Raw genomic sequence first — 15,881 nt, 5'->3', positions numbered from 1 at the left:
AAATAGGGGAAATGGTTTTGCTTTTAACACCTATGCTTATTAACAGGTACAGGTTGAGTATTCTTGATCCAAAATCCTTAGGACTAATTGCACTTTTGGTTCCAGGTGCTGCGTATAAACTTACATTACAATAACCTAAGCCTAGGCTAGCTATAGTGGAAACTTAAAAAAATGGCTAGAAAAGTAAGATGTATCACAAAATAATAACTACACGATATCTGTAATAAGTTTCTTTTTGACATGTTCACCACAAATTGCAAGGTGAACAGTGCAGACAAACTATACCGCCCACACTGATATGGTTAAAAAAGTGCAATTTTTGGAAGTGTTCAGTTTTTGGATTTGGAGATAAAAAATGCTTGACCTGTGGTTAAAAAAATATTAGGCCACAGTTTTCTACTTCTATGCCTGCAATTTTCCACCTGTTCCCTTTAAAAAGGGTCGAAAATCCTGGAGTATTGATTACAGGAACATAAAACTTCAACATTGATAGAAACATAGAAACTAGAAGCAGGAGTAGGTCATTCGACCATTCCAGCTTGCTCCACTAGTCATCATGATCATAGTAAGAAGTCTCACAACACCGGGTTAAAGTCCAACAGGTTTATTTGGAATCACAAGATTTCAGAGTGCTGCTCCTTCATCAGGCGCCTCACTGATTGTCGAGCAGTGTTCACTCATCCCTTGTCGTAGCGTTTATCGACAAGGCTCGACAATCACCAGGCAAGACTGCTGTCTTCCCGTTGGCAAACACTTCACCAGTCACGGGCATTCGGCCTCTGATCCTCGGGTAAGCGTTCTCCAAGGCAGCCTTCACAACACACGACAGCGCAGAGTCGCTGAACAGAAACTGATTGCCAAGTTCCGCACACGAGGACGGCCTCAACTGGAGTCTTGGGATCATGCCACTCTATTTGTAACGCCCATGACTTGCCTGAGCTTGCAAAATCGCACTTACTGTCCTGTCTGGAGACAAGACACATCTCTTTAACCTATGCTTAATGCTATCTCCACTCACATTGTCTGCACCTTTAAGACTTGATTAGCTGTAAACACTCGCATTCTAATCAGTATTCTGTAAACTGAGTGTGTCTCTTTACATCCCCTGTTTGTGATCAGAACTCTCCACTCACCTGACGAAGGGTCAGAGGCCCGAAAGCTAGTGGCTTTTGCTAACAAATAAACCCATTGGACTTTAACCTAGTGTTGTGAGACTTCTTACTGTGTTTACCCCAGTCCAACGGCAGCATCTCCACATCATGCTTCAGAAAGCCAGTTGAAGGACAGAATTGGGAGCCAATCCTTCCAGTAATAAAAACAGAAAACACTACAGATACTCAGTAGCTTAGGCTGTGGAAAGAAGGAGTTATTTCAGGTTGATGACCTGAACATACTGTTTCTCTCTCTCTGTGGATGCTGTCTGAACAGCTGAGCATTTCCAGCATTTTATAGTTTTATTTCAAATTTCCAAGATCTATAGTAGTTCAGCTTCACATCAATCTTTAAAGACTTTTTAAACATTTATTTAGAGTTATGCATTTGTACCACCTAATCCAAGGAACAGTTTAATCTGTGTCCATTTATAGGGTTATAAGCGAACTCCCTTAATTCCCACCATCTGAATACAAGAAATATATAGGTAACATGGAATCGGCCCATCTGGTCTGCACTGACCACAATGCCACCCATAACCTCCAAGCATTTACCCTAGTTAGCCCTTTGACACTAAGGGATAATTTAACATGGCCAATCCACTTAACCTGCACGTCTTTGGACTATGGGAGGAAACCGGAGCGCCCACGCAGACAAAGGGGGAATGTGCAAACTCCACAGAGATAGTGACCCAAGCCAGCAATCGAACCCAGGACCCTGGTGTTGTGAGGCAGCAGTGTTAACCACTGTGCCACCATGCTGCCCCTTTCCATGTTTGAATCTCTCCAATCAGATTTCCGCCTATATGACAATACTGAAATGTCCTAATCAAAGTCACAGATGACATCCTGTGAGACTGTCACCATGGTAAACTATACAGTTCTTTGTGTTCTTTTGTCAGTATTACCATATTTGTTGCTGTCTGAATACAAACTCATATTTAGAAAAAATAGTGATCAATTCCTAAACTCGCTTTTACAACATCTAGGTGGAGGTGGATGCTGGCATTTGTACAGTGCTAACAGAGATCAAGAAGAATATTCAATCTAGATGCAGGAAACTAAGCAACTAGTAGTTTGAAAGGTAAAACAGCAAAAGCATAAACAAACAGACATGGTAGGTTTTGCTCCTAATCTGCCAAGTAGATTGCTTCAGTCGACACAAGAGGATTTATCCTTCTAGTGTGGTGGTACGAGTTGTTTGGATAAAGAATTGGCAGGTAGGCCATTGTTAATCATTAGCAATCCCAACCTCTTTTGTGTAGGCAACTTACTCTGATGTAGTGCTGGCCACTTTTCATCAACCAACAGGAGCAAGTGAAAAAATGAACCTGAACATATTGTACACAAAACAACAGATGGTCAAGTATTGGATTACAGGTGCAAACAGAGTCCCTGAAAGGACTTTAGCATGTATTTATCCATGTAGCTGTGCTATTATTACATTTACTAACCCTTAGATACAGGGCCAGATATTTATCCTCAACTCACCTTGGACAGGACTTCATTTTTGTGTGTGTGCATGTGTGTGTGAAATTTGAAAGAAAAACTATGAGAAGTGCTTGAAAATTGCCTTTTTTAAGGAAGAAAGGATAGATAGAAAAGGTACACCATTTCTGTACAATATGTCACTGTACGAATCACATATTGTACTGGGTTATTTGTAAGCAAAAATGTTTGCAAAATATTTTTTGTAAATGTTAATTTAAGTGTAATTTAACTCCAAGTTTTATCATTCTAAGTTAGGAATGTGTACACAATTGGAATCGTAAAATAAATTTGACTGAAATTTCAGTAATTTGAAAATTATTCATATTCTACCGATATCCCCATTTTCTTCTTTCACTCTACAATGCCTAGATTCTACACCATGATATCGTTCTTAGGTGACCACAAGCAGATACCCCCGTCTTTCCCTGATGTATCTCGAGTCTAAAGAACTGCAGGCCGATTTTCAAATAACAGTGCCGACATACATCAGCAAGGTGATGAGGTTCATTTTTGGCACTCGCTTGCAAGTTTAACGTTTAAAACATCACACTTAAAAATTTTGCCTAATCTGCAACTGTAGATGGCAATTGCACCAGCATGGTGTCACAATGGTTAGCACTGCTGCCACACAGGACCAGGGATCCAGATTCAATTCCTGGCTTAGGTCACTGTGTGGCATTTGCATATTCTCCCTGTGTTTGCGTAGGTTTTCTCTGGGTTCTCCGGTTTCCTCCCACAGTCCAAAGATGCGCAAGACAGTTGATTGGTCATACTAAATTGCCACTTAGTGTCTGAGGGACTAGCAGGGGAAATACGTGAGGCTAGCAGGGACAGGGGCTGAGTGGGATTATGGCCTGTGCTGATGTGATGGGCCAAACGGCCTCCTTCTGCATTGCACGGATTCTATGATTCTACTGCAAAAACATCAAAAGATGTACAAGCATTAGGACAAGTTTACAGACAGCTCTAAGGAATGCACTGCATACGGGCTTAAATACGTAATTTGTTTGCCACAATCAGAAGCCTCGCTAGAAATGGGTAGAGCAACAGGGATAGAACGAGTAGGCATGTCATTTGTACTGAGATTAGTCAGGAGAGAATTATGGCAGGGACGAATGAATTAGCAGCAGGCTGAAAACTGAGAAAAGGCAAATATACTTAGACTGAGCTCAATGTTATAATACATACAAAGATTTTGTTTTACATGCACTGTTAAGGCAGCAATTTAAAAATGATAGACATTGCTGTTACGTAACCCACTTCCCACTGACATAAATGACTTGGATTTACATCAAGAATTTAACGAGGAACACAGCAGTTCATTCAGCATGAACAATTTGAAAATGATATATGGTAGAATTGTCACAACCAAGGAACGTCTGCAACATTGGCATGTTATCCATTGAAACTCTCATGCAGCACACCGATAATAACAAGGAAAGTGCTGTGTACTTCAGCTTAGCAAATGCTCCAGGTAATAAGCTGTCAGTAAACAGACATGCTGTAATGGTCCCTGTGGTTCAAAGCCAGACAGCAGGTACAAGGATGCTGCCGGGGTGTTATCACAATTTTCACAGACAGAATTTGAAAAATTATATAGGTACGTCTAAGTTTAGAAGTTTTGATATTTCTCCAGTTCTTTTCTTTACATTAGTAGTAAAAATGCACATCAGGATTAAAGGTCTGCTCCAGGCATAAGACTTAAGGAATGTGTTTATTGTATGTCCTATCATCTTCCATTTGGTCAGTCAAGCAGTTTGATTCTACGTAACTGATACATTTAGAACAAAATTGCTGTTCTTCCACTTCCTTCTCTTGATACAAAATCAATATGAATCCTGGCACCTCTTTGAAACAAATTCTGTCAAAAAGCACTACAGTTATCTACTCATTTCTTTTTGAATAAAAAAAACATTCATGATGATTTTAATGTGTATAATTTTGTAATGGCTCATGTCCTCCTGTGCCTTGACATCATCAAACCTCAGAAAAACTAACCTGCTTGCAATGGCCTGGATGATAAGATCTCTCATATTAACCAGTGACTAATATGTTGTGATTATCCTGGAACTCCTACAGTGCAGAAGGACCCCATTCGGCCCATTGAGTCTGCACGACACGAACAGAACAAGATACCCAGCTCCATCTCTCTGTCTTATCCTTGCAACCCCCACACATTTATCCAACTAATCCCGCCAATCTACACACCTTGGGACACTAAGGGGCAATTTAGCATGGCCAATCCACTTAACCTGCACACCTTTGGATGGTGGGAGGAAACCCACTCAGACACGGGGAGAATGTGCAGACTCCACACAGTCAGCCACCTGAGGCTGGAACTGAGCCCAGGTTCCTGGCGCTGAGAGACAGCAGTGTTAACCACTGTGCCACCGTGCTGCCCTAGATTAAGACTTAGTGGTTAAAATTAAACATTCTAATATACACATGGAGGAAAATGTGTTTAAAACAGATCATAAGAGCAACTTACAAATTAGCAATACATATAAAATTGTAACAGTGCATCAGTGATAACTCATCAATGTCCGATCAAGGGTCACTCTGATGGGCCTTTGGGATGGCTGAACTACACTGAAGACTCAGGAGATACTGAAACATTCCATCATTGGGCAAATATTAGGTGCAGGAATTCTAGCTGTAAATCAGCAGCATGTTGGAGACTTCACACTAATAACAAGGTCAGAAGTGGCAAACTGTGTGTACCACATGGGTGACAAGGAATAGTTTATGCTATCCTATTACTACTCTGTGCATAGTACACTAAGTGGGGATAAATATGAAGGTTTGTGGTATAAAAGAGATCATGGCAGCACGGACAGAAAGTAAGTAAATGAAGAGAAAACAGAAAAATAGTTAACATGGATTTTGGATTTGTGGAATAGGTGGGCAAATTTTTTTATTTTTTGAGACAGACCCAAACTAGTCAAGGGGGAACTGGGCAAGGGAGATCCGACCTTCTCAGTTGCTAAGGAAATTAAGAGGGGAACCAAGAATTGGAAACCAAAACCTTTGGCTGAAACTATACAAAAGGAGACAGGATCAGAGTTCAGAAGCTGAAGTGTCCAGACGTCAGTGGCGTAGCTAGAGGAGGAGCGACCGCTTCCCATGAGCGCATTCTTCAAAAGTGGCACCTTTTCAATGGGGTGCTCCTCACGGGCCCCTCAGATCTCTTCCCGAGATCTGAAGTCGTCGATCCGCGTACTGCAATCGCAGGATGCAATATGGATGCGGGGACTTCAGGCAGCGAGGAAGGCATGTAACCTTCCGAGAGGGCATGCAATCACGAGGATAATTGCAGAAGCCGCGAAGGACATAAATATGCAGCCACCATGACGAACGGGCAGCCAAGACCAAGCATTCCTTGCCGACGGACATTACCCGCCAAGATTGGGTGAGTAAATACATTTGGTGATTATCACTTGAAGAATTTAAACCACTACAGAGTCTAACACTGGCAGCTTTAATTTAAATAAACCAGCTCATTTAAGTACATAGTAAAGATCAAGAACAAGAGTACAACATCACAGGAATGGTTTAGTAAAAATATTTGGCGCACAATTTATAGTTTTAGTCACCACTCATTCAATACTGTGTATCATGAGAATCGTGGTGCCTTTTTAACGTGCTCGCTTGCCCTAATGTTAGAACCTGGCTATGCCCCTGCCAGACGTACAGTAAGGGCGATAAGAGGGGCTGATCCAGAAGCTAAAATATGTAGTTACTGCAGCTGTTTTTTGTTACTCAGAGACAATGTTGGTGGATCCACACCATCCAGACAGAGCTGAGGGAATTGTGTGCCATTTTTGTAAAGACGGTACCTATGAAACCCAGGTTAGCTGTTTGTTGACTGGTGATTAGAATATGTTCTGAAAATTACACTGGAATTCTTTGCAAGGAAGATAGAATTATGAAGTACTTTGTGACTGAATTTGATGACCTTTATGTTAAGTAGACTACTGAGCCAATTTGCAAGATCTGTCTTAATTGTATCTGCCATTAAATGAGTAATTTATAATCAACAATAGTTTGCCTCTTAATTCATGTTCAACTAATGTTGACTTTGGATTTTAGAGTTAAAAACGATTAACTGAGAAAGTACTTCATATTTGCTTTGTTCAACTCCATTTTGACTCTTGACTCTCGTAAAAATTATTTGGTTTTAAACTTTGGAATCTGTGGTTTCATTCTTCTGGTAACTAACTGGGATTGCAGATTTATCTGACTTTAAGAAAAAGTTACAGGTCTAGCCCAAGATCGGAACAAAATATTGGACTCGTTCAGCATTGTAAAAGTACCCACATATGCAAAACAAAGATGTGCAGGCAATGCAAAAATAAAAAGTTTGGTTAATGGTGAAGCGGACTGCAAACAATTTAGGAGAATGCAGCTACAGAAATGAGGAATCAATATCAAATACAATTTAAGAGAAGTGTGAAGATTTGAAGAGATATATATTTTAAATAATAAAACTTGACTTGGGGAATTCAGATACACATATCGTTGCAAATGGTAGGAAATACTTGGGGGTGGGGGGAAAGAATAGAAAACAAGATTCCAATTGTTCTAAACAGTAGTACATAAAACACAAAAACAAAGCGACAATGCTAACCTTGTATGTTAATCATTGGTTAGATTGCAGTTACATCATGATGTCTGGGTAAACACTTGAATAAGAAAAATGTAAGAGGATATGGGCAAAGGTAGGTGAAGGGGACTAAGCAGAGAGCTCATTCCCAAAATCATCACAGGCACAACAAGGACGACGACTTCCTGAGTTGCAAAATTTTATGATTCAGGGTGAGAATAAGTCAGCCAGAAATGATCAAAATGACAGGGAGGATGAAAAGAGTTATAGGTGTAAGAACAAAAGATATTTAGACCATAAGAGCAGAATTAGGCCACTCAGCCATCGAGTCTGCTCCATCATTCAATCATAGCTGGTATTTTTCTCATCTCCATTCTCCTACCTTTTCCCCATAACCCCTGATCCCCTTATTAATCAACAACCCTATCTATCTCTGTCTTAAAGACACTCAATGACCTGGCCTCCATAGTCTTCTGCAGCAAAGAGTTCCACAGATTCACCACACTCTGGCTGAAGAAATTCCTCCTCAACTCAATTTTAAAGGATTGTCCCTTTAGCCTGAGGTTGTTTGGATTTTGTTTTAATTTATTATTGCCACATGTATTAGGCTGATACCGGAGTTGAGGGGGTTGAGCTATGAGGAGAGGCTGAATAAACCAGGCTTGTACTCGTTAGAGTTTAGAAGAATGAGGCGAGATCTCATTGAGAAGTATAAGATGATGAATGGGATGGATAGGATAGAGGTGGAGAGACTCTTCCCGCTCAGAAAGGACAGTAGGACTAGGGGGCACAGCCTCAAGATAAAGGGGGGGCGGTTTAGAACAGAGTTGAGGAGGAACTTCTTCACTCAAAGGGTGGTGAATCTCTGGAATTCTCTGCCCGTTGAAGTGGTGGAGGCTACCTCGCTAAATATTGTTAAGACGCGGGTTGATGGGTTTTTGATAAGAGAGGGGATTAAGGGTTATGGGGAGAGGGCGGGAATGTGGAACTGAGCCACGACAGATCAGCCATGGATCTTATTGAATGGCGGGGCAGGCTCGAAGGGCTAGATGGCCTACTCCTGCTCCTATTTCTTATGTTCTTATGAGTACACAGTTTCTGGCTGCTATTCATTCAGAGATAAGGAAACGAGAGATTGCAGAATGTAGTGTTATGATCATAGTTACGGTGTAGAGAAAGATCAAGTTAATGCAGGTAAGTCCATTCAAAAGTTTGACAGCAGCAGGGAAGAGGTTGTTTTCGAGTCCTTTGCTACGTGACCTCAGACTTTTGTACCTTTCTCCCAACGAAAGAAGGTGGAAGAGAGAACGTCCGGAGTGCTTGGGGTTCTTGATTATGCTGGCTGCTTTGCCGAGGTAGCCGGAAGTGTTGACAGAGTCAATGGATAGGAGGTTGTGCCCTCTGATTCTATGTTTTTCCTACTAATGGAAACATCTCTCCACATCCACTCTATCCAGCCCTCACAGTATCCTGAAAGTTTCAATAAGGAAACCCTCATCCTCCTAAACTCCAACAAGTACAGACCCAGAGTCCTCAATCGTTCCTCATACGACAAGCTCTTCATTCCAGGGATCATTCTTGTGAACCTCTTCTGGACCCTTTCCAAGACCAGCACACCCTTCCTTAGATATGGGGCCCAAAACTGCTCACAATACTCCAAATGGGGTCTGACAAGAGCCTTACACAATCTCACAAATGCATCCCTGCTCTTGTATTCTAGCCTTCTTGACATGAATGCTAACATTGCATTTGCCTTCCTAACTACCGACTGAACCTGCACGTTAACCTTAAAAAAATCTTGAACCAAGACTCCCAAAGTCCCTTCGTGTTTCAGATTTCCCAAGCATTTCCCCATTCAGAAAATAGTCTGTGCCTCCATTCCTCCTTCCAAAGTGCATAACCTCTCACTTTTCCCCATTGTATTCCATCTGCCACTTCTTTGCCCACTATCCTAACCTAACCAAGACCTTCGGCAGCACTCCTGCTTCCTCAATACTACCAGTCCCGCTACATTTGCTACTGTTAAAAACATGCCAAGCTGCCTGTCACAATGAGAGTCCTAATTACTTGCCTTACAGCTTTACTGGTCATCAAAAGTTGAATAATAATTAGAAGCAGGGTTTTAGAAGATGGCCTCAATGTTTCTTTTGAATAAACTGATGAATTTCCAAAACTCATTCTGATTATAGCTTGTCAGTGTTTTTTTTTGTTTTTGCATGACTGCATTACAGATGAATGTAACAAATGTTCTTCCTTTTGCTCAGTGTCATTTTCAAATTACAGTGCATTCAAGCATTAAGACATCTCCCTGACATGACTGTTGCAAAATCACACTGATGCTCATGGCAGCTAAGCAAAATGAATTTCTTGGTACATTAAACACACTACAGTTTCTATAATTTTTAATACAGTATGAAAAAAGATGCATAGGTGTTAGAAATACTTAACATATCAATGAGTTACTAGGGTATTCATTGCTCATGTCAAGCTGAAAGTAGCAGTAGTTAATGAAAAAAATTGACTTGGCTAGAAAGGTCTGCACACCACCTGGTAACAGTGATGTCTGCAGATATCACGATGGTGATAAAATACTATGACGCACGAAAAAAATCAGCAAACTGCAACTGTAGAGTGGTTAAAATGGAAAACCTGAATTTCACACAGACTTAAAGGGTCAAAACAGTTCAAAGTAATACATTTCTTGAGTGTATTCATACATGTTACGGATCATCTCAGCTGCCGTGGGGGTATTTGTCACAGCAGCCAAAATGTAAGCACAGTTTTCACAGCAGGTTGTTGGATGTGGTTTTCTGGAACATCTTGTTCTTTTTGCAGTCAGCGTTCATAAATCAACAAGTCAGTGTTCATGAACCAACAAGAGAACTGGCCATAATGGATTTAATAGTTTGTAATGAGACTGAATTAGACAATAATCAAACAGTAAGGAACCTAGATAACAGTGACCATAACATGATTAAATTCAACAGTAGATTGGATAGGGAGAGGGGCAGATCGCAAACCAAGGTTTTAGAATTGGGCACCACAGGTTTCAACTGAGTCTCAAACTGACCACAGCAGACTGGGACAAGCTATTAATGGATAAAACTGCAGATGGGCAATGGGAGTTGCTAATCGCTTGAAGTTGAATTCTGAAAGCAAACAAAACTTTGTTGAGGGAAACAGATTGGAATAGAGTTCAGGCCGAGAGGAGGAAAACAGATGGAGGACAAGATGCATCCACGGCACAGTGAACACAGGTATGGCTACAATGTTAGCAGTAAAAGTAAGGGGGAGATTTTATTAAGGGTATTGAGCAGAAGGTTCAAAGAAAAACTGATCAAAGAAATAAGAATGAGGACAAAAGAGTAGTTGGAAAATCATGGGGAATAAGATGCAATGGGAGTCAGGTATTGGGAAGTGGCAGAAGTGATTGCAAATGGCAATCACTTCTGCCAATGGAGACCACAGAAGTCCCATAAATCCACCAAAAATGCAACCTACTGCCACTGGTGGCACATTTCTCCATCATACCATGCCAAACAGCCAAACAAAAGGAAGTGATAGAATTAGGAGCAATAAGGAGAATTAAGGGGTAAATATAAGAGATGGTCAAAAATGGAAGTCGACACAGAAAATGCTACACGGAGAAATAGGTAACAGAGTAAAAATAATTTCAGAAGTATTGCGCGTAGAGTTGCATGAGACGAACTGGAAATATATTAAAAATCATTCATCCGCATATACTTCTCAATAAATTCCCATTTTCATGTTTATAATGCAGATTTTCTACACAAGTATAGATGAAAAGCAACAAGAAAAGGTTATTCAGCTCTCTCGAGCCCTTTACATTATCCAATTAGATGCAGACTAATCCGTACCTCAACTCCATTTATAGATGAATGATTCACATACCTCAACGTCATTACCTACTAAAAATTCATCAATCTCAATTTTGAAAATAATAATTGCCCCAGCATCCACAGGGTACCCACAGTACTCTGGAGGAGAGAATTCCAGAATTTCACAAACCTTAATGTGAAAACATGCTTCCAAATTTCACCTCTGAATGGCCCATTGCTGTAATTACCTTTGTTACCGAAGGTGGGCCAAAGTAACTTTTTTGCCCATGTTTGTTGTTCTGTTTATCAGTAAACAATATACAAAAAAACTAATGAATGAGTTTCAATGAAACTTGACACACAGATGGGATATGGCCAAAGGAAGAATTGTTTAGTTTTTAGCAAGGATGCAGATCCTGGATTTTTTTTTTAAAAGGACTAGTCAACAGGATGATAAGGCAAATGGATTTTTTTTAAAGAATATTGTGGGTTGTTTCGTTTAGAATGCTGTGGATTGTCTCAATTTGTCACAGCTTTCAAAATATAAGCAGAGTTTTTAGAGCAGGTTATTGGATGTGTATTGAACTGAAGCTTCCTCAATAAAAATTAGGTGAGATCCTAATAATTTTTTTCCAGTTTTATAGTGACAGAACATCAACCAGATAGGGAAATGCCTCAAGAAAGAACCTTGTAATAAAGAAAAGCAGTGGCTATGTCCATTTAATCATTTTGTTACCTTTGCCACTGAAGGTGGAGGGAGGTTACGTTTTAGCCCTTTTGTTTGCCTGCAAACAATGCATCTCAAAACTGAATGGATAGATTTCAACAAATGTGGATAAAGGATCAGCTTGGAGTGTGTAGCCCTCATTATATAATTGATCTTAAAAGTTTAGAAAGTTATTCCTACTTTCAAAACAGAAAATAAAACCCTTTAAAAAGAAAGAAACTTAGAATTTGCACCGAGCTTCAAAGTATTATCACATCAGTATTTTACAGGGTGTCATCATTTTCCTACCAGCTCAGCAACTCCCAAATTGACCTCACTCAAGTAAGCCTCTTTAAACTTTGTTGCTACTCTTATGAATTTATTTTGCCTTCATAGTCACATCAAAATATTTCGAACCATGGTGACTCAATTAATAATTCAGCTCTCACGTTTAATAGGGAGCAAAAGTAGTAAGAGATGTTATCCATCCACAATTGGGGGAAGACAATGGTAGTATAACTGGACTTGTAATCCAGAGGTCCAGGCTAATGGAGAACATGGGTTCAAATACCATCACGATAGAATTTAAATTCAATTAATCAATCTGGAATTGAAAACTAGCCTCAGCAATAGTGACCACAAAACCAACATTAATAGTCATAAAACCTCATCTAGTTCACTCGTATCCTTTAGGTAAGGAAATCTGCTGTCCAGATGTGACTCCAGATCTACAGCAACGTGGTTGACTCTTAACTGCCCTCTGAAATGGCTTAGCAAGGCACTCAGTTCAAGGGCAATTAGGGAATGACAGCATTTCCAGGCCTTGGCAGCAACAACCATATCCCGTTAACAAATATAACAAACAAGATACATTTTGAATCCCACAAACATTTTCTTTCGCAAAAATCACTCATCCACCATTATCATGAATTTGCAATTGACAAACTGATGACCCAAAAGCATCTTCACTGATAAAACAAAGTCCATTGAGCTGTTTCACACCTTCCCCAGGATAAAAATACTTGTTTCCAAGCTATATTAGAGTTCCATTGACCCAACAGAAGTACATATTCACAACTGACACTTTTTAAAATGGTCTTTTTTTCATCTTAATGCACTTGGCTGGTTAATTGACACAGTTTGATCAATCTTTACACAATATGCTGAAATAGACTCTATTTGGGATCATCATCCAGTACATTTCATTGAGTAATACTGAAAGAGGCATTTTGTTGAAGTTCTCATCTTGCACTCATGATGAGTTCCACCTATCAAACAAATGAGTAATGAGGTACATGAATTTCAGTGCCAGTCTGATGCTGGGTATGTAGCCCATACATCCCAAAGACTGGCAGATCATATCAAACAGCATGACCCTTCGCAACTGGCAAAGTACAGGCAGTACTCAACCAGAAAAATGCAAAACACGGTGTCCAACATTAGATGTGATTCTGCAATTGGATAACATTTGCTAAATAGTCCTCAGTGTGCTAAAATTTGCTGAAGAACAATTTAAGATTGTCTATCAGGCTTGCAGTATGGTGCATTTTTCTGTACCAGAAGCTACATATATTAATACACAGCATCCTGTTCTTTACAGATAGAAAGAACAGGTATACACATTACGCCTGTTTCAGCTTAACAAAATAAGTGATAGCCATTTGATAATGCATTCCACAGAGCAATATTTATCCAGAGTTGGGCTGCCCATTTAAATTTCAAACAATGTTTGGCAGTTAACTGTCAATCACCATCAACTAGTGTATTCTCCATGGCAACACCTCTACCAAAACCTACCAATCAGCACCAGCTTCTCATACATCATAAAAATGTTTCTTCCTCTGTTCTTGCAAATGTCCTTCTGATAAATGCAAGATGAAAGGTTTCAACAAAATGTCTTCTCAGCAATAGTCAAGTTCTGTACTTGAGACATTTCACCGAATTCCTGCAAAGATTTACATTTGCTCTTAATATTCGAGATTTGCTGTTTTTCAAGCAGATTTATAGCTTACCTTCGTTCCCAAGAATTCATTCCCATGTCATTAAGAAATAGCCTGCAGTAGTAAAATGGTGCTCGAGGTTCATGATGAATAGATTCTTTTTGACTGGCCACACTCATACAGCGATCTCTGCTCCATCTACGCAGGTACTCCTCCTCCTGATTGTTCTGTCTGATTATAGCATCTATGATATTTTGTTCTTGATCATGATTCATTCCCACTGGTAGTGGTGCCGGCTCACTGAGTCCCAACTGCGGATGTGGTAGGCATTCTGGACTGCTGTTGCTTAAATCTTCAAGCAACTGGTCGAGATCGTCATGTTCCTTTTGAAGAGTTCGGCAGTCTGAATCACGTGTGTCAGATTGACCATCGACGAATAAACTGACATTTGAATACAAAGGTGCTTTACAGTTTTTAGAAGAGATCATCTGATCGTTGGGCGGGCCATATTGAATCCGACCGTCCCAAGAATACTTCCCAGAGATGTCGCGCACAATTATCCTCACATCTGAGGCAGGAATGTTTGGTTCATTGCTGGAGATCCTCTCTCGAATAACTGCTTCTGTAGGGATCTGAAGATAGGAAATTAGGGTGCTGTCATTAAGTACAAAAAGTTGCAAATTTGGGCTTTTGAAGACCTCTGCTGATAGGTCTGATGCTTCAACGTAGGGGTTGTCATGGTTTTCGCTGATGAGGCTGTGAAGTATGGCAGGACCTCCACTGAGTGGATAGTGACCTAAGTGATTAATTAGGTGTGCCATTACCATGCGCGCTGTAAGAGGGATCCAATCCAAACTTCTTTTCTTCTTACCTGTAACAAATATTCATAGAGAATAAATTTAAACTACACATACCATACAATGGCATTTGAAAAGTCATTAGAATTGATATGCTTCTCTACTCCCTTCCCTGGGCATTGGACAGATATGGCAAACCTCCAATGTATTGCCTACATCCTAGTCTGACTACACCTGCATCTGGTAGGTCACGTTGTCCTGAATGGTTCTGACACAGCCATTGTGTGGATACCTGACTCCTGGACAAGAGTGCAGGCATAGCTTCAAACCTCAGGAGCCAGCAGATTCATATCAGACCACCAACCTCGACATCATCCAGTTGCTGTCATACTGCAGCAACCAGATTGGGTCCATTCTCAGAGATTCAAAGGAATTCTGAAAGAGAAAGGGAGCGCTTACGTTTGCAAGCTTCCTTCACCTTGCTGCGTGTCCTAAAATTTCCCTGACCCTGAACATGGCTCCCCCCCACCCCCAAGTCGGCACCCTGATCTGACAGGCGTTCAGACAAAGTACACCAGTTTCTTCACTTGGGTATTCAGTTTGTCCGCCTACATGGAACTGTAAAACCAGTTACTCAGAATGCCGTTCAGTAGAAGGAGCCCATGACAAGTAGCAGTTGTATGGTAGTGGTGAGAATAATAAATTATTTCGCAAAATTGTGATGAAATAGTTAATTTCATCATCTGATTTTCATAGTATATTTTCACAGACATAGGAATACAGGAGATGAATAAGCCAAAGCTAACAAAGGATTGCCCAAAAATATGATTTACAGACTGCAGTCTGGGAGCATAAATTGAGTTAGTCAATTTGCAGCTAAGCAAGACCGAGTATGCTACACACAATTTTTCTTTTAAAGTTTAGCCAGTTATGATTTACACAACCTATTGCCTTTGCTCATTCTTAGCTGTGAATAACACTCCTGTGCTAAACTGCTGCCCCTGTAGCTACTAGCAACCAACAGTCTACTTAAACAAATGAACTTAGCTACGTAATGTTATTACATGGTCGCATCAGAGAACAAGTATATGGGTAACAATGGGACTTGCAATATTTTGTCTGCCCAGAAAAATCACAGATCAACAAATGGAATCAATGTACACTTATACTGTCCAAAATCATGTCAAGTATCAGTTTTGACACTCATCATGCATGTCCTTCTTTGCAGCTTTTTCCACCAAAAAAAAATGCCTATTTTAATAAATTAATACACTGCAAAGTCAATTTATATATTTACACTGAACTCTAAAACTGCACTGTCAGATTTCACATAGTCTTCAAAAGTTCAGTTGAT

General features: G+C 40.2%; 1 protein-coding gene across 2 annotated transcripts in view; it reads right to left on the bottom strand.

The window, feature by feature from the left end:
* The window catches only part of ralgapa2 (Ral GTPase activating protein catalytic subunit alpha 2), a 474,330-nt gene that overhangs the window by 205,539 nt on the left and 252,910 nt on the right, over nucleotides 1-15,881 (bottom strand). For both annotated transcript variants that reach the window (XM_080200068.1, XM_080200069.1), the window contains one exon: nucleotides 13,803-14,601. In XM_080200068.1, the coding sequence (XP_080056194.1) occupies nucleotides 13,803-14,601 (799 nt within the window). The remainder of the gene's footprint in view (nucleotides 1-13,802; nucleotides 14,602-15,881) is intronic.

The sequence above is a fragment of the Carcharhinus amblyrhynchos genome, chromosome 12, assembly GCF_965287045.1.
Source record: "Carcharhinus amblyrhynchos chromosome 12, sCarAmb.v2.hapA, whole genome shotgun sequence".
In the NCBI taxonomy this organism is placed as follows: Eukaryota; Metazoa; Chordata; class Chondrichthyes; order Carcharhiniformes; family Carcharhinidae; genus Carcharhinus; species Carcharhinus amblyrhynchos.
This window is presented reverse-complemented; position numbering and strand designations above follow the sequence as displayed.